At 40.9% G+C, this 22,410-nt stretch overlaps 2 protein-coding genes across 7 annotated transcripts in view; one reads left to right on the forward strand and one right to left on the reverse strand.

Annotated features, from left to right (window-relative positions):
• The window catches only part of tbccd1 (TBCC domain containing 1), a 119,802-nt gene that overhangs the window by 46,683 nt on the left and 50,709 nt on the right, over window positions 1-22,410 (forward strand). For 2 of the 3 annotated variants that reach the window (XM_058083070.1, XM_058083071.1), the window contains one exon: window positions 12,041-12,242. The gene's annotated coding sequence lies outside the window, so the exon portion shown is untranslated. Of the gene's footprint in view, window positions 1-12,025; window positions 12,243-22,410 lie in introns of those variants that run through there. The other variant, XM_058083072.1, reaches the window with a different exon arrangement.
• The window catches only part of satb2 (SATB homeobox 2), a 34,898-nt gene continuing 14,990 nt past the window's right edge, over window positions 2,503-22,410 (reverse strand). The window contains exons 4-14 of one of the 4 annotated variants that reach the window (XM_058083065.1): window positions 20,649-20,775; window positions 19,525-19,648; window positions 18,965-19,067; window positions 17,670-17,720; window positions 17,012-17,604; window positions 15,334-15,546; window positions 15,153-15,239; window positions 13,931-14,083; window positions 12,023-12,217; window positions 4,693-4,893; window positions 2,503-4,615 (exon numbers count right to left, since the gene is read on the reverse strand). In XM_058083065.1, coding sequence (XP_057939048.1) covers window positions 4,124-4,615; window positions 4,693-4,893; window positions 12,023-12,217; window positions 13,931-14,083; window positions 15,153-15,239; window positions 15,334-15,546; window positions 17,012-17,604; window positions 17,670-17,720; window positions 18,965-19,067; window positions 19,525-19,648; window positions 20,649-20,775 — 2,339 coding nt within the window. In that variant the 3' untranslated portion in view covers window positions 2,503-4,123. Of the gene's footprint in view, window positions 4,616-4,692; window positions 4,894-12,022; window positions 12,218-13,930; window positions 14,084-15,152; window positions 15,240-15,333; window positions 15,547-17,011; window positions 17,605-17,669; window positions 17,721-18,952; window positions 19,068-19,524; window positions 19,649-20,648; window positions 20,776-22,410 lie in introns of all 4 variants that reach the window. The other 3 variants (XM_058083066.1, XM_058083064.1, XM_058083067.1) reach the window with 3 other exon arrangements.

Raw genomic sequence — 22,410 nt, forward strand, 5'->3', positions numbered from 1 at the left:
ATGACCCGAGCTAATAAAAATACCAGAAAAAGTTGTAGGGCCGCTAAATTCTTTTATTCCTTTTTAGAACTGTTTCAGAAAACCATATGTTTTATTTGTATTTTTGTGGGAAAGCGACTCAATAGAAAATCTCCCACTACTGCTTTATTAATTAATAACTTCAAGCCATCATTAATAAATCTTGTGTGACTGTGTACTTTTGCTTTTCTTGGCTTTTGTAAAAGCAGCATTTTGAGTGTTGCAGTGATCATTAATTAGTCGCCTATAGTATGATTTAGAGTTGCAAATTACGAACATGCATACTCCACACAGAAATGACTAAGTGGAGATTCGAACGCAGATCTTCTCTTGACTGTGTGGTCAACATGCTAACCACTCTTTTTGATTCATTTTTGTTATCATAAATTGATGTTGTGTCTGTTTTTAATTAGTGTATGTGCAGTATGTCAGTGTAGACAAATATATCCCATATTTCAATCATGTTTGGGGGTCCTGTAGGCACCGCATTTCTAAAATAGGATAGGTCTTGAGCAGAAAAAAACCCTGTGATGGCCGGATGTACAGTACATTTGTCCATAGATGCCTGATCCCTTTATGTAGTGGTAAGATATTATTGTATTGTTTGGAAAAGCTGAAGAGGTAAATTGTAAAAAAAAAAAAAAAAAATACATGTTCGTGTTTGTACACTGGATGAATCCAAGTTGTTTTGCAGAAATGCTTCTATTTTCTCGGGGCGGGGGGAAGCATACATTACATATCAGTGGATCCCAGCAGGTGTAATCACGCCATTGTGACGGAATCACAGCATGGGCTGATTGTCTTCCTTATTCTAACATCCAGATCATCACCAACCCTTAGGGGCTATTGTTTGCAGATGCACCCAGGTTAAGCGCCATGATTGTTCCTCTCCTGCCGCGTTTTGAAAGTAATCCGAGTGCAATTGTGTCACCCGTTTTTAGATGATTTTGCTCACCTTACTGTGAAAAAAAAAACACCACAAGTTAACTTTATGCCTGTAAAATGGCCCTTGATTGACAGGTCCAAGCGGGATTTGCTTCCTTTGTCCTCAAATGTGAACCACAGCCCATCTTGAGTCAGTTTAGCTAAGGTAGTTTGGCCCATTTCACAGAAACCTCTGTGACCCATCCATCTCCACCACAAAGCCACAGACTCCACTTGGAGCCAAAGTGACTATCTTGACGACAAGAGGCAATAAGTAGGTTTGAAAGTTCATATATTCAGGATGTGAACTGATACTATTCCCTCAACTGTTGCTGAACTCTTGCACAAGAAGCAAATATGTCACAAGGCCTGTGAAGTAGGACAGCGGTGACAATGCAACCTCACTGTTATTCCATTTATGTACCATTTCTATGGCTTCATAGTTGTTCTCCTAACGGTTAATGAATTGCCCTCCTAAAGATACGCCACTGCAAGCTTTAAATCGTAGAGCTGCTACTATGTAACGTTTTGTAAAATCATGAGGCAATCAACCAGAGTTGAGGGTCAAATTTGCTTTACATCAGGATTTCATTAGAGACACTTTTTATGACCTCCGTAGTGTAATACGTTTTTATTGACAGAACAATCCTTTTTGTATTCTTATTTGCTATAAATAGCTATAAGTATTTTCTTTTAGCAAACAAGATTAATTCTCAGAACTTTGGAGTGCATCAGGGTTCAATTATTGGCAACCTGTTTTTTTTCATTATACTACTTGTCCCCATTATATCAATCAATTTAATTGTGTTTGACATGATGAAAACTCAATTTGTGCTCAAAAACCAATTGAATTAATCGGTTAAAAATCTGATCTTTAACACCTTGTCTGATATAAGTTTTGATATTTAATACGTATTTTGTAATTTACTAAGATATAGTGTCCTCATTGGAACTTATGGGGGCTCAGACATCTCTTCTTAATATGTTTTGATGCCACTTACATGTAATCTATTAATATTGATGGATTTTCTGTGACTTTTATTATTGAGGTGTTATAGTTTTTTGTTTTTTATTCAACAAGCTTTTGGTATTCCTCAGGGCTCGGTTATTGGAACTTCAGTTTTTGAATGTCTTTGTTTTTGTATGTTTTGGTTTTCCAAAAAAAACATTTTTCTTCGGTTTTGTGCAACATTGCACATGACAAAGTGGTCCAAAGTAGATTGTAAAGTTAAAGAAGGTGAAAGTGACTGTAAATGTTGTTCACATTGTTTTTTGTTAATATTTTGGTTCTCAAGAACAGATTAATTCAACATTTCCTCAAGACAAAATTGCTTCGGTTTTTGTACATTTTGATGTTTGTTTGACCTTCTGGAACAAATTATGAACAAAAACCCAGGTATCACTTATTTTGCATGAATCACCTTCCTATAATCATCAATTAGAATAAAACGCACTTAACTCTTAATATCAAAATCTTTTGGTATCATAACCTTGCATATTATGAATTTTGTCATTTCTCTGTCAACCTGTCATCCTTCCCATCTTGACAAAAAAAGACACTTTTTTAAAATTCACAAATTTTATTCACTTCAACACTGAATGAACTATTTCATCGGAACTGTTTTTAACCCTGATTCCTGTCTTACAGAAAAGCAACAATATCTGATCTGTGTGTTGATGTGATAATTAGAAGGCAGGTCATCCGTTGGAGTTTAGCAGCCGACTTAGACGCTCATGAGAAAAAAAAACTATCCATTCTCACAATATTCTCAACATGTGTGTACACCACTGCACCAGACGATGAACACAAAACAAGTTTTCACTTCTTCTCCTCCTTCTTAAATACTCCAAACGATGGCATTTGCCTGACACAACTAAACTGATGTCAGGAAAGAGGAAAACTGCCTCTGCAAACTGGCTCAAACACTTATTTTGCAAAATAAAAAATAGACATACACTGATAACAATTTATCCCGCTTTTGGGGTATATACAGACATTAAAAGTGAAGGATAGGAATAGAACAGCCACAGTTTGTTTTCCTGTAATGGCTCAAAATAGTCGATTGTCGTCCACTGCAGCAAAGTAAAGCACGAGTTCCATTTTTTTTTAGTTTCTTTTTTGGATGCTGCTTTTACAAAATAAAAACACAAAACAGCACTTTATTTTTTATTTTTTTACCACTCAGTAACTGCTTCTTTTTTCATATTCTCCCTTCTTGTTATCAAAATAACTTCCGTTGTTGGAAAGAAAACATGGAAATACAAATTAAAAATAGCATTTATCAATCCTCACCATAATAACAACAATAATAACAATAATGATAATAATAACCATGGATAAAGATAGCAATAAATAGGGATGGTGAAGTTTAAGTGCGGGTAGGCGTGGTTAGACACAACACCATGGGCATCAATTGCAGAGGGAAAAAAATGGGCGGGGTTAGATTGTGAGGAAGCATGGAAGGGATAGACTCGTAAAGTGACTGATTGCTTGGCTGCTGAGTCTTCGCACGAGTCTCTCTGTTTTTTGGGTGTTTTTGCCACATGTGGGTGGCGCCAGGGAGGAAGAGTGTCCCTCACGCTACAGTATATCCTCTTGACTTTGGTCCCCTTGCAAAAACAGTCCATCATGTGATTCATTTATTAACCTCACAGTTTTGTGAGTCTCGGCAAGGGAATATGGAGCTCAGGGTATGAGGGTTGGCAAGGGTACATCACATCTACAAAGTAGTCCTAAGTGCTAGATAGGATCGGTAGTGATTCTCCAGGGGTAGGGACGATGCGAGGTTCGTCTTCTCAGGCAAGGAACAGCATTAGCAACACAAGCGTGTGTCCTGAGGTTTTTATAAGAGGTCTCCGAGGGTCCTAAAACCAAGTCCATGAGGATCCAAAGTGACTGTGCTGCTCAGAGTTAATAGGGGAACAGAATTGTCTTTGGCTAGAGCTAATCTTACCCTGGCAGCCCATTTCCTCTGGATCTTCAGTGGTTCTTCGGTTGTTCTACCTTGAAAAGTTTGAGATGTTTCACATTTACACAGAGGGCCAAAGTCGAAAGTTCGATTGTCAACATGAAATGTTTCTGGCCAGTGGTTTGTGATTCGTGTGCCTACATAAACTGTACAATGTCTGAGACTCTTTCCTAGTCCCCTCGCTGTTTCTCCGTTATTCTGTTTAGCCGTCTCTACCTCTGGTAGTCCGGTTGCTCTCTGGGACTAGATGAGGAGCTTCCTGGACCTAGGGAGCCACCTGGCCGGGCATGCCCTTTGTCCTTGCCTTCCTCCTGAACCAAGTTGTTCCCAGAGGACGCCTGGCTTGAGTTGGAGGAAGTGGGAGGTTGGCTCAGCCCTCCAGTGCTCCCACTACTACCACTCCCCTCTGAATGGTAGATTTCCTCTGCCCCGTCCTCGCTGGACTCTGGATCCTCCGAGCCCGAGAGCAACTCCTCCTCGCGATATTCGCTGACATCTACACCGCCGCTGGCAGCCGCTCCATCACTCAGTTCCTTGAGGCGCCCGTGGTGCTTCACGTGGTAGCGCTGGTTCTGGAAGAACTTGATGATGGTGTGCTTGGGTAGGTCGAGTTGTGCTGACAGGGTTTGGATGGCCTCCTGGTCTGGGTACAGGCCGACATCCTGGATGAAGCTCTGGAGGATGCCCAAGGCTTCCAGTGAGATCTAAAATGCGTAGATCGGTGGAGAATATTTAGTCTAGCTGGATTCACTACTGAATTTTATGTTTCTAGACGTAGTACCTTTGTGCGCAATCTTGGCTTCTTGGTGCTACCAGCAGGACCAGTACTACTAGGTGGACCACCACCTCCTGTCATCGCAGTCTGAGAAGCCTCCTCGGTAGTGGGGACAGATAACAGCTCCTCTCGCATCGGAGACAAGCGGTGCTCCTTCATTTGGGTTGGAGGCGGTCTGTGAAGCGCCTGGCGAGACAGACAAAAAAGCTAATTAATGGGGTGCAATGACCCCTGATCAAGACTTTTGGGGTTCACATTATCTTTTCTAAATGCTCTGATGTAAAATGTTCTTGTCTTTCTGGAGTACACAGTAGCCAGTGCCGCACTGTTACACCAGGGTGAGAGTGTTCACAGTCCACAGAGTGTCATGGTCTATTAACCAGCCTGACGGATTGACACTCTAACTACTATGTGTCCATATACCTTTGACCTAATGTGAAGCTGAAGTCAACTGAACTTTACACACCTCTCCATTTTAAAAAGACACCCCATTACTTTTTAACCTTAGAGTGTATCTTCCACTGGAGATTAGATGACATCCTTACCAGTGAACCTGAGAGTGGTGTATGCTACATAAGCTACATAAGCTGCATAAGCTACATAAGCTATATACACACTTGTGTTTTTTTTTAGTTCAGTACTGCGTGACAAAATATGACATGTTAGTGTGTTGATTCCAAAACCCACAATAGCTTCCTTATATGCATTGTTCTGTCCACAGCAACATAACATAGAAATAGCGGTGACATTTTTAGCATAAATACAGCAAACATAATGTGGGTACAGATATGCTTTTTTTTTTACTAGGATGTACGTACTTTCTTGCCGGAAAATGATCGCAAGTGGAGACAATGCGGAAAAAGAAGGTGAAAGTGACTGTAAATGTTCATAATTTGACATTGTTTTTTCCATGTTTTTTGTTAATATTTTTGGTTTTCAGGAACAGATTCATTTAACATTTCCTCAAGACAAAATTGCTTCGTTTTTTTGTACGTTTTGATTTTTGTTTGACCTTCTGGAACAAATTAAGAACAAAAACCCAGGTATCACTTATTTTGCATGAATGACCTTCCTATGATCATCAATTAGAATCAAACGCACTTAACTCTTAAGATCAAAAATTGAAATTGATGAATATTTGGTATCATAACCTTGCTTATTATGAATTTTGTCATTTCTCTGTCATCCTTTCCATCTTGACAAAAAAAAGACACTTTTTAAAAAATTCACAAATTTTATTCACTTCAACACTGAATGAACTATTTTAAAAAGACACCCCATTACTTTTAACCTTAGAGTGTATCTTCCACTGGAGATTAGATGACATCCTTACCAGTGAACCTGAGAGCGGTGTATGCTACATAAGCTGCATAAGCTACATAAGCTATATACACACTTATGTCTTTTTTAGTGCAGTATTGCGTGAGAAAATATTACATGTTAGTGTGTTGATTCCAAAACCCACAATGGCTTCCTTATATGCATTGTTCTGTCCACAGCAACATAACATAGAAATAGCGGTGACATTTTTAGCATAAATACAGCAAACATAATGTGGGTACAGATATGCTTTTTTTTTTACTAGGATGTACGTACTTTCTTGCCGGAAAATGATCACAAGTGGAGACAATGCGGGTGGCATCAGGAATGTGTCTGTCAGAGTGGGCTGGGATCAAACGGTGAATTTTGCTTGTTTGTCAGAAGGTGGTGGCGTGTTGAGAGAGTGTTGTGGTGGTGTCCTGCCCCGCTTGCTTTAAGAGCAGGGAGGGGCCTTCCCCACTGGAATGTCCAGCTATAAATCTGTGGCGCATAAAAATTAAAGGAGCCACGTAAAGATAATAGTAATTCTCTCTTCAATAATAACAGGGTATTACTTAAATAATGGCTAGGGCAGGCGCCTATTTCATCGCAGAGGGGGGGGAATGGTCAACTAAGAGGAATTTGATATGTTTTGCTTGTCCCTCCCTACCTCGTCCTTGCCGCCTTTAATGGAAAGTGACATATTTAGACATTTAGATGTAGAGAAATTCCTTTTAAAACTTTTTTTTTTTTTACTCACCCCCTTCCCCCATTCCTCGCAGCTCAGGTCTAATGCATCATGAATGATTAGATGAAGAAGGCTTCTGTCAAGCTCAGCCAACTCAAACCAAAGGATGCCAGGAACACCTCGCTTCCACCTCCTTCTAGTTCATTCCCACTTTTTGCACCGCTAGTTCCAGGAAAATTAGGTTCTGAAAATAAATCCTTCATACAATTTGCTCTGAGAAGATTAGCATCTTCTTAAAGAGAAATTCAGTTGAAGGCTTACTGGAATTTATTTATATTCAGAAGAATTTCCCTTATTTTGTTGACCGGTCTGTTGACCGGTTCTGCTATCAGATTATTAGATCTGTGTGTGATCACTACCAGCATAAAATACTATCGGACGACGACAACTGTTTCCAACACAAATGAGTGTCAAGTGCCACATTAAGGTAGTCTTTATTTAGTTTAGTTTTTTGTAATTTTATTTATTACTTGCTTCACTGGGGGTCAGAAAGGACTGAAATTTCATGTATGCTGTATGTCGACCATGTATAGCATATTTGACGATAAAGTTGACTTTGACTTGACTTTGACTTATGGCATTCCCTAACACACAGACCATGCCACCTCTGTTACGGCTCTAATACAACCCTTGTAAAGGTGGAATATTCCCAGGACAACTTTGTCCTAGCCATCCTATTTTCTGTTTTGTGCAAAGCTCCTTTCAAAGTTTTTTTTTTTTTTTTGTGACAATACAGCCTTGAAATCCTTGAGCAACTCATACTGAATTGACTGGTCTATAGTCGTTATGGTGGCGTGATCATGTCAAGGTACACTAATTCTCATCACATCTTTGGTTCTGTCTCAGGTTTTTCTGCATTTGAGGCAAATTACGGCACAGAACGATAAAAGAATTATACAACATCAAATATTTATCTTCTCCTTAATGAGCACTTGTCCTTCCTTCCTTCCTTCTCGCAGTGTGAGGTGGGGGCTAGCTGCACACGTGTGACCACCACAGACGCCATTAACACAGAGATAAATAGATAATGAAGAGAAAAAACACTTTTCTGTTAGTTTTTTTGCGTGACATAACCTGTGCTCTTAATCTCAGAGTATTATTTTGTGTGTGTGTGTCTGGTTGGATTTCATGGGGAGTGGATGAGTCAGTGCACTTTTCTCTGTTGTTGTGAAATAATATTTTCATGAAAAAACGAGATGTTCGCGAGATAAACTGACATTGGTGCTGTGTGCAGGTCTGCTCAGAGTTGTTTTTTTTTAGTTCAATGTGTTTGTGTGTGGTATTCCTTCCATGTATCTGCAATTAAACGGTTACGTTAATTGTGAGTAAAACAAAATAGGCCAGGCTGTACCCTACAGAAGGCTAAAAGAGGCCACCAGGACAGTGGAGGGGAAATGGTGTCTGTTTATGGCTTTTTAGCTTAGTGAAGCAATCATTTTTGTGATGTGCTCCAATTATCAGGTTGTAATTTGGAATCTCTAACTCTGTTTACACAAGATGATATTAACATGAACTAATATCGATGCAAAAAAGCTTCAAACCAATCATAAAGCAAAGCACACTTCAAACCAGAAGGGGCCAACATGATAGGCATAGTTTGCAATACCTTTTGTCTACAACTAAAGACCAGTATGTTTCGCAGTGAGAAAGTGCTATCTTCATGTACTATGGTCCTAAAAACATTCCATGTAAAGCATTTCCATTTTAAAGGTTCTTAAAACATCCGTCCAACTTTCAAAATTCAAATTCTCAATATCTAAACAACATTCTGAGGCTCTAGCGATATATACTAGTTGACTCCAAAGGAGTATAAATTGATACACTGATAAATTCGTCAATTTCTAAACACCCACTAGAAATGTAAGCCTGAGTCGAACCGAACTGCATGGTGAATACATCGCTTTCGAGTCCAATCATTGGCTCTACAACTTGTATACCGTAAATTCCAGACTATAAGCCGCTACTTTTTTCCCAAACTTTCAACCCTGCGGCTTATTCAGTGATGCGGCCAATTTATGTAATTTTTCTAACAGCCGCCAGGGCCTCTCGAGTAGAAAAGGTAAGATTAAGACCGGTGGAATATATGCGTCGAGGAAGACTGCAACTTCTTGTCTTGTGCATAAATTAGCGTGAACATACCCTCATTATGGAAAATGCAAAAAGAAAGGCATATGACGCAGCTTTCAAGCTAAAAGCAATCGAGCTGTCCGATAAAGAAGGAAACAGAGCTGCTGCACGTAAACTTGGCATAAACGAATCGATGGTGAGATGCTGGAAACGGCAGCGGGAAGAAATGGAGCAATGTAAAAAGACCGCGGCGTGTTGTTACCGTTTTACTGCCGCGTCACAGGCACCGTTTGTGAAGAAAGTTATATTATTATTATTGTTAAGTTATATTATTAAAACTTTGAAAACTCTCTCTGTGTACCGTCTTTCTTTGTAAATATGTTTACATGTTTTAATGTGGGCACATGCGGCTTATATACAGGTGCGGCTTGTGTATGTACAAAATCGTTTTTCCTCTAAAAATGTAGTGGGTGAGGCTTATAATCAGGTGCGCTCTATAGTCCGGAAATTACGGTATGTAACTTGCTAACTAACCAAGAAATACCAGCATAAACGACTCCTGTGACAAAACCAAACACTTGAGCGTCATTTTGTGTGTGACGTCCATTTTGCATCTTTTCTACAGTAAATTTACTGAGTACCGTGAATTGTTTTTTTTCTTCTTGTAGTGCTGGACTCTTGGGGTCCATGCTGCCTCGACACACACACAGAGCCTTGCAGCAGAAATCAATTTAGCATAAACAATAAAGAAATAATTTATAAGGGCAGGCTGTGCCAAATTAGCTGTGGGACGCACTTAACTGCAAACGCCATATGAATAAGAGCTGTGGAGCGAGCAGCGCGGCCGTGTTAGTCAGGAAGAATTGTGATGCTGCTTTGGTGGAGGTTGGGGGGGGGGTTCACGCACACACACATATCTAACACACCTGCACAGCTAATAGACACACAGTCGGAGATCTCCCAAAGCCCCTTCACGAAGAAGAAAAAAAATGTACTGCACATGCTGTCCAAACGTAAACAATCATCTCTGTGTGACTCCACTGAACTCTACATCCATTTTTAATTTCTATTGTGCCGTCTCTTGTTATAAAGTTGCCTACTATTGTCCAGAAGACAAAGTAGCGCTCACGTTACCAACTTTGAGTGCGAGACAGATGGGACACATGTGTGGTGTATATGGTTGCAGACTAGCTAAAGCAGACAAATATATATATATATTTGTCTTTTATACTGTATATAATTATTTAGATACATTAAACATATACTACACCTCCTTTGCCATTAATAAACCAGAAGCTTTTCACCACATGCGGTAAAAGGGACAATTTTGTGCCAGTAGAGCAGGGGAATGTCGTCATGCCACCACAGCTTCCTTCCTGTCTTTTTAATACAAAGCCCGCACGTGGTTTACTACTATGCGTGGCACTTCAAGAGGGGAGGGTCTTGTGGTTTGGGAAGACCTGTCGGGTCTGGATTGCATTAACAACACTGTGACGTTTGACCCTTTGCCGCCGTTGTTGTTGTTGTTGGCTGTTTGGAAGATTAATCAAATCTTGGTTGTGGAACCTCAGAAATCATAAAGCTGATTGACGTCCAATTTGTACAGATTTCTAAACAGTTTTTCTCATAGGTAACCAATGGAAATAGAGAGAATGTGTTCCTGGGTCAAATTGTAACCATTACAATACATTACATTACCATTCTAAATTGTAATGCAAGTGTAATCATATGAAACGTTAAAAATGTAATTGCTCAGTCTTGAGTGATAAATATAAAGTATATACCATACATGTTTTTGCCTCATGCTTCACTGATATTTTTTCTCACATCCTTGAACACACCATTGTTGGTGTGAGACACGCTAGCCTGTGATTCTGATTCGTCTATTCTATCACTCATTATCATTCATCAGTGGTAAATACATATACATTTTATAATTAAAAACTTGTGTTTCATAAGTATGTGAGGCATATTTACAGCTCAAAGAGGACCCATTATGCTTTTTCCACTTTTCTGACCTATAAAAGTTGTTAGAATGTTGTATTTTCGTGTTAAATGATGCCAGAGTTTCAGATAATTAGCTTCGCCATTTGGAAGTGAGCCCAAAAAGAAGTTTGGGATGGCTCTAAACGCTCTATTTCAGAGAGGTTGTTCTTACAACCACTCCCAGTGAGCTGGACTTTCTTACGTGGGCGTGCCTGGCTACAAGCTGTACAAGCTGTTAGCTGTACAAGCTGAGTGGAACCAATCACAGCAGAGTGGACGTGCAGGTGGAATAAATTCAAACAGACCCTTTTTAGAAATCCAAGAAAATACAGATGGAATAGGTACAGATTCTGGAAGCTTTCCGTGCGGGTTATCATGTGTAGCTGCTTTTAAGTATGTGGCAAAGAAATCCAAAACAAAGTTATTTACAAAGTCAAACCTTACTGATCTGAAAAATGAATTCAATTTTTTTCTCACAGCAGAGGTCCAAGCCTTATTTTGCGTTAAACAGACTAGCTAATATGAATATCAAATGAAATGAAATTCTGCACATCACCATACAACCATAACATACAATTATTCTGGGACCTAAATTGCATTTAAAAGAAAACGGGACCAAATTTCCCTTAAATAATAAAACAATGACTGTATAAACCGTGAATGCTGTGCTATAAAATCATGTATACTGGCTTCTCAGTGCCATTATTTCCCGCCCTCTCACATCAGACTGCTATCTATGGCTATCTGGCTATCTATGTTGCGTCAGATTTCTGCTTTTGACCAACACTACAGTTTCAGTTTCAGAACAACATATATTGGTCTGTCTTTTCACGATCAATAGTTCTTACTTTTGAGCACGCCATGATTTTTTATTCGCTTGGCAAGTAAACCGGCAATTTCATTGGCTCTTTTTGAGTGACGTCACTGCATTTGCTGTCACGTAACTGTAATAACATAAGTATTTAAACCCGCAAACTGTCGCTGTGATCAGTCCACAAGCATGATTATATGTTATAGTTGACATTCACTTGAATTGATCACGGGTCCGTAAAGGGCCATCATTGGGTCCAGATCCGGACCGAGGTTCGCGATGACTGAGGTTGGTGATGACTGGCTTCGGAGATCAAAGCTTTGGGATGGACTAGTTTAATTTGGTTCTTGAGGACAAACGTTGAGTGTAAATAACGTGGCATTTCCTGTTGTGCCACCCAGGCACAGCGTTTACTCTTTTTGTACCTGTGTGTCTTGCGGTAGGTGGAGCACGGTGTGGAGCCTCTCGCTGTGATGATGTCGCGACTCCTCCTCGTACGCCATGTCCCTGTCGGTTTGTGGTAGTGCCAGGAACCGCCGGATGGTGCACAGGTTCTCCCAAAGGGTGCGGTTCTCCGGACTGGGGTTTTCCTTCCAGCGGAGAAGCTCGCACAGCCAACCCTATGAGCAGACAGATGGACCATAGGTAAAGTGGAGTCTGAAGGAAACTACCGTAGTTTTATTAGTCAAAGCACCATATTTGGTACCTTTTAGTCATGGGAGAGCTATGTGATTTCATCTGACCAATTAGGGATAATTAATGTGCTTGAATATGGCCTATTATGAACGAACAAAAATGCATATTTAGGCAAATATTTCATATAGTTTGCCTAAACTAAACATTTAAAGCATAAAAATGTCTAAGTGAACATAGAAGACAATTATTGCAACACACAGCCTTATTTATGTCTTCAACAGCTTAGTTAGACTTAGCTAACTTAGACTAACTTAGTTACTATATTGGGTAATGTGAGTGTAAAGGAGGGCTACAGGCCTCTAATGTTAAAAATAGTATTTAGAAGGTCAAACAGGTTGTGCTGTTACTAAAATATTTGATTTATAAATAAGGAACCCTACTTTGTATAAATTCACTTATTATTGTTGCATCTGGAACCAATTAACTGCGATAAATGAGGGATTACGTTAATTGAGGACCACTGGTTCAATGCCTCTATAAGTTGTTCGTGTCGAAGTTGAGAGTAGGAACGCCATTTCAATCTTTTTGAAGTGTTAGGTTAGAAATAGCAGATTTTTCTGGAACGTTGCCAATAGGGTATTGAATGCCCCAAATTTTGAGTTCAACCACAATTTTCTGGAAAATATGCTTTTAAAAGTCAAAACATTTTCATTTCAGCAATCCCTGTAAAATGCCGCTACCTGACCTTGTATCGCTCATCAAAGATTAAGAGTCTGTCAGGCATCTTCATCAAGTGAGAGGTTTTGTACTTTTAGTTTTGTTGTACAGTGCTTAACTTCTTTTTACACTCGAGTTCAGAATGATAAAATGTGACTTTAAAACCTTGCCTGTATGGGTAATCAAGGTTTTATGATGGCAACAGTTTGAGCCTAGAAGATATAACAACATTACTACTTATCTAGAGAAATTGTTTTCAAATTTGAATATAGATTAGAATATTAAACAGTTTAAAATATGCACTAGTGCAGAGAAGTTAGTACTTTGTACAATCACTTTCCCTCCATCTTTGGTCTTTGCTGTTTAAGATAAGCTGAGCTCATGTAAGAGCGATAGACTGTATGCAGGGAGGATGCAATGACGGGAAACCAGCAAAGAATAAGTTTCCAATGCATGTTGTGTGAGGTAAATGTTGAGCCAGGACGGGTGGTGGTGATGATGATGATGCTGCTGCTTTGGGGTGGTAGAAAAGCTGGAGAAGATTCAATTATGTCTGCTAGACTGGCTCTGTTTGTGACACCAGCTGTTGTGTTCAAGCAGCCACCTCAGGCAGCGTGCGACGCTAATAGCCTGATCAGCGCTCGCTCCCTCCGTCCTTGTGGCCAGCTGCAGCAGATGGGTGCACCGAACTGTGACACCTCCCCACCCCCTCAAGCTCAGGGACCCTCACTAACTGTGCACACACACACACACACACAAGCATGCAATACTGTAAAGAAAATGTATATGGCCCCTTGTCACGCTTACACCCGGCTGGCCTGATACATATAAGCTGTCGACAAAATAGCATCATTCTTCACACGCAGTTATTTGGCATTCACCTCTGTCTTATCAATTTATTATTCCCACCATGTCCCCTTTTTATGTTGCCCCCCTCCCAAAAAAAAAAAAACTTGCATGCATTGTCTGTGTTTCCTGACCTGACTTTTGTTGGCTGCCACCTTGGCAAACAGAGCCTGGGACACCTTGGCTCTTTTCATCTCCTGCTGAATTTCGTCGTAGATGCCTGACGTGATGTTGACCAGCGATTCCAGCTTGATGGGGAGGTCAGGGGCGGGGCCTGATGGCTTTGGCTGGGATGGGGACATATCATGTACACAGTAAATTGAGTGTGCTTGTCAGGCCCCTGAATGTGTGATATGGCTTTGTTTGTTTGTTTGTTTCGGCTTTTTCCTGATTACGGAGTCGCTAAACACCTTAAAGTTACAGTTTTGTGGTATGCATGTGAGCTATGTGAGAAAATTCAAGTGGGTCCAACTTACGAAGTTTAATAACAGATTTGTGAGAAAAATAACACAGGCAGCACAGTACGGGTGCATGTTTTGACAAATGTCCACTCTTTTGTATGCATCAATTCAGGTCTAGAATAGTGAGTTCACATAAACTGATAAATTCTCATACATTCAATGACTTAGAAGCCAGGATAACAATTGTTGAACAGTCCTTGTGGGGTTTTATTTGTATCACGTTATCACGTTTCCCCTCACTTTGTATTTTTCCTGTTCCTGTATTCCCTTAGTTGGCTGTTTTCAAATACAAATCTTGACCGCTTTGCTTCAGAGCTCAAAATTGGTCAAATGTGGTTTCTCCATCAGGTTTGATGACATTTTTTCTGATGTCATTTGAGCTTAAGTTCTCCAAACCATATATACGATTTGGATGATGCCTGAAATACGCTGTGAATGTCTAACATCATGCAGTTGAATTCTTGAAAAGTCAAGTATGCGGATCAAACTCAATTTGTCGCCTCTCATCCTTCTATTGCGTTGTAGCTGTTTGCAATACGTGCGTTCACCTCGGAGCGCTTGCATTGTTTTGATGTCGTCTCCCAGACGTGCACAGACTGGCTAGCTTACATTCCCGACGCCTAAACGATGCTGAGATAATCTGATGTAGCCATAATAAATAATATCCCACACGTTCACCCCGAGCCATGAAAGAATGGCCATTTGCCCTGACATCAGAGGGGGGTGAAAAATCTTTATCACTCACTTTGCTGTAAATGCTGTATTACATCATTATGTTTACAGTGATTTGACTTTGAAGTTGTTGTTCCATTATACAGGGAATTTGTTTAAAAGATGAAAAAGGCAGACATTATTCACTTAAGCGTACACAATGTGCTGATGGCGGAGGGCTTACCGAGTTGGTTATCTTATTCTTGTTCTTCCAAATGGAGGCCCAGGTATCAGGCGTTATCTGCTCATCCAAGCTCCTCTCCCACACTTTCTATGCACACATACAAAGGAAACGCAGCATATGGAAATATAGCATTTACAGTATGTCATACAACCCTAAGTCAGCCTTACGAGGCAGGTTTTACCTGCGAGAGGCGAGGAGCGCTGGGGTTGGACGAGTTGGAGGCAGGTAGGCCCACCGAAGGGTTCATGGTGCGCTCCCGCTCTTCCTGGTAGATTCGGTCCCGCTCGCCCTCGGGCAGATTGAGGAAGTTCTGCATGGCTTTCAGGTTGACCAGCAGTGACTGCGAGGCTGTACGAGGGTCCTCCTCCTTCCGCAGGATCTCTGACAGCAGACCCTGAGCGAACAAGAGCTTTTTACCACAATGTCAAACCTCTTGGCAAAAGTAAATGTTTCATGTTGTCTCGAAGGTGAGGGCTCTCTCAGGGTACAATATTGCTATATAAGCATCAATTATTGATTTGACCTATTTAATACTTTACCACTGGATTGCATCATCAACATATATTTAAAATCTCTATCGTAGGCCCAATTTATATCGTCTATCATATGTATATATTTACAGGTTATCACATGGTTTGTCTGGTATCAGGCCAGGTATCATGCCCCCAAGTGTCAGTATCAGCCCGAGACCGAAGGCTTATTATCACATACTATTTAATCATGAGCTTATTATCACGTACTATTTAATCAAAAGACCATTTTGTTTCCAGAAAATGTTCAGTTTATTACATGTATTATATCTAAACAGTGTAAACACAACAATTGCAAAAATATTTCAACAATAATATTTTATCAACAGTCTTATCTTATCAATGTCTGACAATTAAAGTTCCATTAATCAAGTTTGGGTTTTTTGGTGACTGGAGAAGCACTAGGCACTAAGCACTCGTGTGCTGTTCTCTGATTGGTTGTTTCACGGGCACGATACCAGAGCAGCGCGCTCTGTGGACAGAGTGGACAGCTACGGGGGCTGATACTGGACATGGTTAAACTCTATATTTGATCAGTATCACTGCCCTGGGCTTTGACACAGTATCATTTCGGCCTTTTCCTGTATCATTCATGGGCGGTTTCTAGGGTACAGGGCCAATTAATACTGTAGTATGTGATCATGCATATTATATCACCCATTTTACTTCTGGCACAAGTCCTTAAGTTAGCATCACTCTACCGTCACTATTAGCGTAAGCAAAATATTGTCAAAGATACCCGAGCATGAGCACTGATTGTAAAAAATATTACATTATTGCTCAAACATACTTAACATTAGATATCGTTTAGTTTGGTCTGGACAGACACTTCCCCCCCCCCATGTTGAAAAGAGCAGCTAACCACAGGTTAGGAACTTCCCGTTCCTTCTCCATTTTATGGCCAGCTCTACAAATAGTGGGCATTGTATTGAAAGTCTTCCTGGGATTGTCAGCGTTGAAAGTGGAGTTGCCACCTGCAGGTCTATGAGCCCTCATTACATTGCTCTAATGGGGTGTGCAGTAAATAGGTTAGCGCAGCCTTGAATACATCAGGTGTTGGCGCCCCTGCAGGAAATAGAGGCCTAATGACCCGGCAAGCTATCCCACCATGCTTTCTGCTAATCCTGCTGAAAATACCTCCATGTGGGTGTCCGCAAATGAGCCCCACGTCTCTGACAGTGAGTGGAGCTCAATCAATTCAAGTAATTATCTTTCCTTGCCTGTTCTCAGTGGAATCAACAGCTTAGCTAAACATGCCTTCAGAGGCTAGATGATCAACTTTGTTCTGGCGTCTTCTCCCTCCATGTTGACCACGCTGTCCTAACATACCTGTGTGCGGTTGAAGGCCACACGGGCAAACACTGCCTGAGAGACGCTGGCTCTTTTCAGCTCGTCTCGGACCTGCTGGTAGATTTCCGACGACACTTCAGCGGCTGAGGGGTTGGTCACAGGGTGGTCGCCACCGACTTTAGTCGAGCCCCGTGGTATGGGCGGGTGGTTGAGGAACTGCTGGTTGAGGGCCTGCGGGTGCTGGTGGGCCAGCAGGCGGCTGACGGCTATCTGCTGGTTGATGAGGTGGGCCATCGCGATCTGCTGACGCACGAGCTGTGGGGAGAGTTGAGGTGAGAGCAGCCCACCTGGGCCCAGCAGGGGCTGGAGGGCGCCGGGCGGGTGGGGAGGTGGCGGAGCGGGCACTTGGCCCGCGTGGAGTGGGGGGCTGTGGTGGAGGGGACCATGGGGCGAGGGCTGTTGCTGGGGAGGAGGAGGCTGCTGGGGAGGCTGAGAGGGCGCCTGTGGATCTCCAGAAGCCGCCTTTAGGAGGGGACTGCCACCTCCTAGGTGGCCTAGCTGAGCCAGGCCAGCCAAGTGAGGAGGAGGTCTTTGGCCCAGCAAACAGAAGTCGGCCATATTGTCTCGTTCGACTGTCAATAAGACAAGTTCATCAGTTTGCTAACCAAGCACTAGACAAAAAGATTAGATTGCTTACTTTTGATGTCAGTGGGATCTCGGCCAGACCACATCTTCTCCAAATAATCCACTGCACAAAGTAAACACACAAAGTGACGTTTACTAGTTTGTTGTACAAAAATGTTAAAAATAGTTAACATACTCAGACATACAGAGAGGGTACGTTTCATAGGGCATAGCTTAACTCAAGATACCACTACCAAGCCTATGGAAAGCTACACCGTAATACTTGGAATGGTTGGGAAAGATACAACAATATGCTCTGGGACTACAAAAAACCCAGAATCGAACATTTAAAAAATAGTAATCAGCTAATCTACCTCACTTCAGTGCCTGTTTGATTGTATTTTTCTCTGGCTTTTTAATTTTGGTAAGGGTGGCTCAAATAGTGCAAAACAACGATAGAGCTAAAAAATAATGATGAAAAAAATCAAAAGCAGTACTCAACAGCACAGGTTGCTCCAGGTTTATTCAACAGTTACAGTGGAACTCTGGTTAGTGTTATTAATTTGTTCTAGAAGGTCCAACTCTAGCCGAAAAGGAGGATTAACCCAATCATCAATTATCTGTTCTAGAAAGCCAAAAATGTTAACACAAAACACGGGATTATAGTTCTAGTATTCAAATTATCATCCAATTATAGCTTGACATTCTGAAAACTATTTAAAATGTATAGAAATACATACATATAAATGATGGGATAAATTAACACATAAGGTTACTTTTACCTTCATTGAAGATGTGATTCTTGAAGTGACTGAAAACGGAAAGGTGGTTTTGATTGATCTTGCTGCCATATTGTGTCTTTGGAAACTTTGGAAGACTGATCTTAAATGTTCAATATGCATGTAAAACTATAAAAACGTGTTTTGTGTTAACATTTTTGGAAGTCAACTGCTGATGACATAAACGGCGACGTAATGTCCAGTTCTGGCTGCCATTTTGTTTGGTATGATGCTAATAAGGAAGGGCATTTTGTGATTTAAAAAAATATATTAAGAACACAGTTGGACTCACACAGTGATTTAATAACATACGTATGACACGAGCCATATTGTATGCTAACTGGAGAATGCACTGAAACCGAAGCAAAGTTGTGGCATACATTTTCAACTGTGGCAAATGCTAAGCAAGGTTCTACTGTACTTTATACAGTATATTCTTTTTGCACCAATGAATTATGCTACTTAAAAAGTTTAATGATGGGGAAACATAAAACCTTGGAACAGATGAATTCTTATTTTCATTGTTTCTGGGAAAATGAATTGGATATTGGAACAAATGTAATGGTGTGGGACAGACCTGTAATGTTACCTTTGATTTTCTTGTATTTCTTGTACCACCGACCAAACTCCTGGCATTTGGCAGTGGAGACATTGGCGTAGTAGGAGCTGTTCACAATGGACGAGATCATACTCTGAGGGACAGAGACACAGGAGAGTTAATTAATAGCCGGCATGATATGAAATGTTTACAGTTGCACATAAGAAAAGCCATGTGACACACACACACACACAAAATCTGTCAGTAATCACGACTGGAAGCCACCCATGGAAACTTCCCCCAGTATAGAGCAGCGAGGGAATCTCCAACCTCTTTCTCTCACACACACATATGCTTGCAATTGATATGCTTGCTGCCATCAACACCCCCACCAGAGCTCCATTTAAGCACATAAATCTCCCACAGCAGCCATTATGATGCGGCCAGAGCGCTAAACATGCAGCTGGGGAGTTAAAACACGCCAGAGTTTGATTAAAATGTAGCAATAGTTATTAATCACAAGATGTTTTATTTTCTCCCAGCTTGTGTCGCATACACGTCGACCTAAGACAGGGTGACGTGACATGATTTTTTTTTTTTTCCTCCCTCACCTGCGACAGAGGACACTCTTTGGCCAAAGTGCTTTGGTTCATTTCCTTCAGGAGCTCCTTGAGAGCGTTCCTGACGGTCGCATGGTTCCACTGCTCGCAGGGCAGGTCCTCCAGCTTGGAAAAACTACAAAAAAAAGTCATTTACATTAGTAGATTGTACGTTTTAAGATTATTTTTATTTTCAATAACACCAGTGGTGAACTTATTTTAAAACTTGTATGAATATGTGGGGGGCAGCACGGTGGATGAGTGGTTAACGCGCAGACCTCACAGCTAGGAGACCAGGGTTCAATTCCACCCTCGGCCATCTCTGTGTGGAGTTTGCATGTTCTCCCCGTGCATGCGTGAGTTTTCTCCGGTTTTCTCCGGTTTCCTCCCACATTCCAAAAACATGCTAGGTTAATTGGCGACTCCAAATTGTCCATAGGTATGAATGTGAGTGTGAATGGTTGTTTGTCTATATGTGTCCTGTGATTGGCTGGCGACCAGTCCAGAGTGTACCCCGCCTCTCGCCCGAAGACAGCTGGGATAGGCTCCAGCACCCCCCGCGACCCTCATGAGGAAAAAGCGGTAGAAAATAAATGAATGAATATGTGGGGTAGCTTTAGTCTGGAATGGAATATTTATATTATTTCCTATCTGTAATTTTTTTAAAGCTATTTTGAATGTGGTTTAACATAATAAACAAGATCCTGTGTTATTGTTAAAAAACACAAATAGGCCAGGCCTATTATTTTAACTGTCCTACTGTGCCTACTCATCTCCTAACTCAACCCCAAAACTTCCAGCTCCAACTGGGCCTCGTTTAAGGCTTAAAGAAATCACCATAGGATTATGCACCAAAGCTCACCGCCATGGATATGCACATGAACACGTAAACAAAACCTGGCTGGTATGTGCCAAGACAGTACCAAAAAATACGTCTCTCATCTGGATTTTATCTGTGTTTATCTGTCCATCAAGACTGCGGCTCCACTCTCTTTCTCGGAGTCTGATGACAGATAAATCATTGCAGCATTGTTGTGTGCTTCAATATTACTATTATCGACATCAACAATGACATCAGCGCATTAAAAGCAGTCATTGTGGGAACATTAAAAACATTATTATTACGTTATTCTGACCTTTGTAGCTGAATACGTAGAGTGACCATGTGGTAGACCTCCATGAGCATGTCGGCCACCGTAGCGTCCGGGGCATCCGTGAGGAAGTGGATGGGCAGAGGGTTCCACCTCCCTACCTTGATGATACCTGGGCATGGAACAACAAAGCATCAGTGTGTGTTGGTACTTTGATGTAGCTTAGAGGCAAATAGTAGCTGAGGTCTGTGTTCAGTGTTTGATTAAAAATTAGCTAAAGAAGCCGGTACATCTTTTAACCCACAATTATAATCAACTGAATGGCTGTTTCCTAAAAGTCAACCAGTCAAAACTCTGAATTGTCATCCCCTTTCACATAGAAATCCTATAAAATGACTACATTGTAAATATCTGGCATGTATCTGCATGTACCTTTTATGCAAAACCAAATAAAGGGTCAACAGTGTACATTTCACACCGGTGGCATCCCATCTTACAGTCGGATAATTTGCAGATGTCAGCTCCAGCCTCTTGAGTGACAGAATTGCTTTCAAAAGAACAGAGCGGGAGAAGTCCTTGTCCGTTCACAGCACTCTCCCGCCATTGAAGAACACCTTTAACACAGGCATTGACTCGCCAGGAAAATAGAAAATGAATTTGGTGTAGAACCTTTTCATGGCTAACACTGGTTCAACTCCAGCTCTGAACTAAATCTGCACCAGCATCAAAGACCACTGCAGTGGAAAAGGGGCTAAGAGTGAACTCTTTCCTGTTTGGAGTCGAGAGACGAGTGACATATGATTAATTTCTTATCACACAACAGTTTTTTTCTGAATGGGAAATCTTGTCAAATTTTGATCTCTTTGTACTTTTGCCATCTTGTAGCATATTGTCTCTTGACATTGCCTTGTCCTCCATACCAGCGTCTTAGACAGTGTCAAAACGGTTAGTAGTGAATGTGTATGTTAGCAAAAAAAAAAAATTCTTGTTTGTGTAATATTAACGTATATCTTATGTTATACGTACATCGTCCTCATTTTAGCCTTACAATCAGTTAGTTGTGTTGTGTCTCTGGCATTCTGATTTGACTTCCTGATTCAAACAGCATGTTGAATGTCTGATTTCGGATTATCAAAATCGTGTACATTCAAGAGAGATGGGCTCATAAACACACAGTCACACATGCGCTGGTTGGCTCGAGCTGTAAAACTTAAACAAAGGTAATCACATTATTGTCCTCTAAATGAGATCCAGACCTGTCTCTTTCCCACCCCCCTCATTTGAAATTCAGTTTTTTTTTTAATGTATCTCTTCACTTGTCTAATCAAATGAGATCCAATACAAACAAAAAACTGCCTATACAAAGATAATAGTATTCAGGTTGGACTTATGAGGTAGTCATGTTACAAAATTTATTATTGTGTCCCATTAGACTGTGCGGGTGACCTAAAGAAGTGTCTCGTGTCATGCCAGTGTTCTTTCCCTTATTTAAAAAAAAAAATACACTTTGACATGGTACATTTTTTAAACAAAGAACATATATAATTGTCACATAATTGTCAATAATTACATCCTAACTGGAAAACCACATATTTTGCCAAAAACGCTATACTGCAAAATGTAAATGCATATTTTGACGGGGGGAAAAATGTAATTCTGAATGACGCATCCCAAATAACACATTTCTGAATAACACATCCTTTTCCTCCATCTCTTCACTTATTGTTGTTTTTGTGTGTGGGTCTTGTCTAAAAGGAACCATGGCTGCACTCAGCACGCCTGATAATTGTCCCTCTGTAGTCAAACG

This window comes from Doryrhamphus excisus, chromosome 9 (genome assembly GCF_030265055.1).
Source record: "Doryrhamphus excisus isolate RoL2022-K1 chromosome 9, RoL_Dexc_1.0, whole genome shotgun sequence".
Classification (NCBI taxonomy): Eukaryota; Metazoa; Chordata; class Actinopteri; order Syngnathiformes; family Syngnathidae; genus Doryrhamphus; species Doryrhamphus excisus.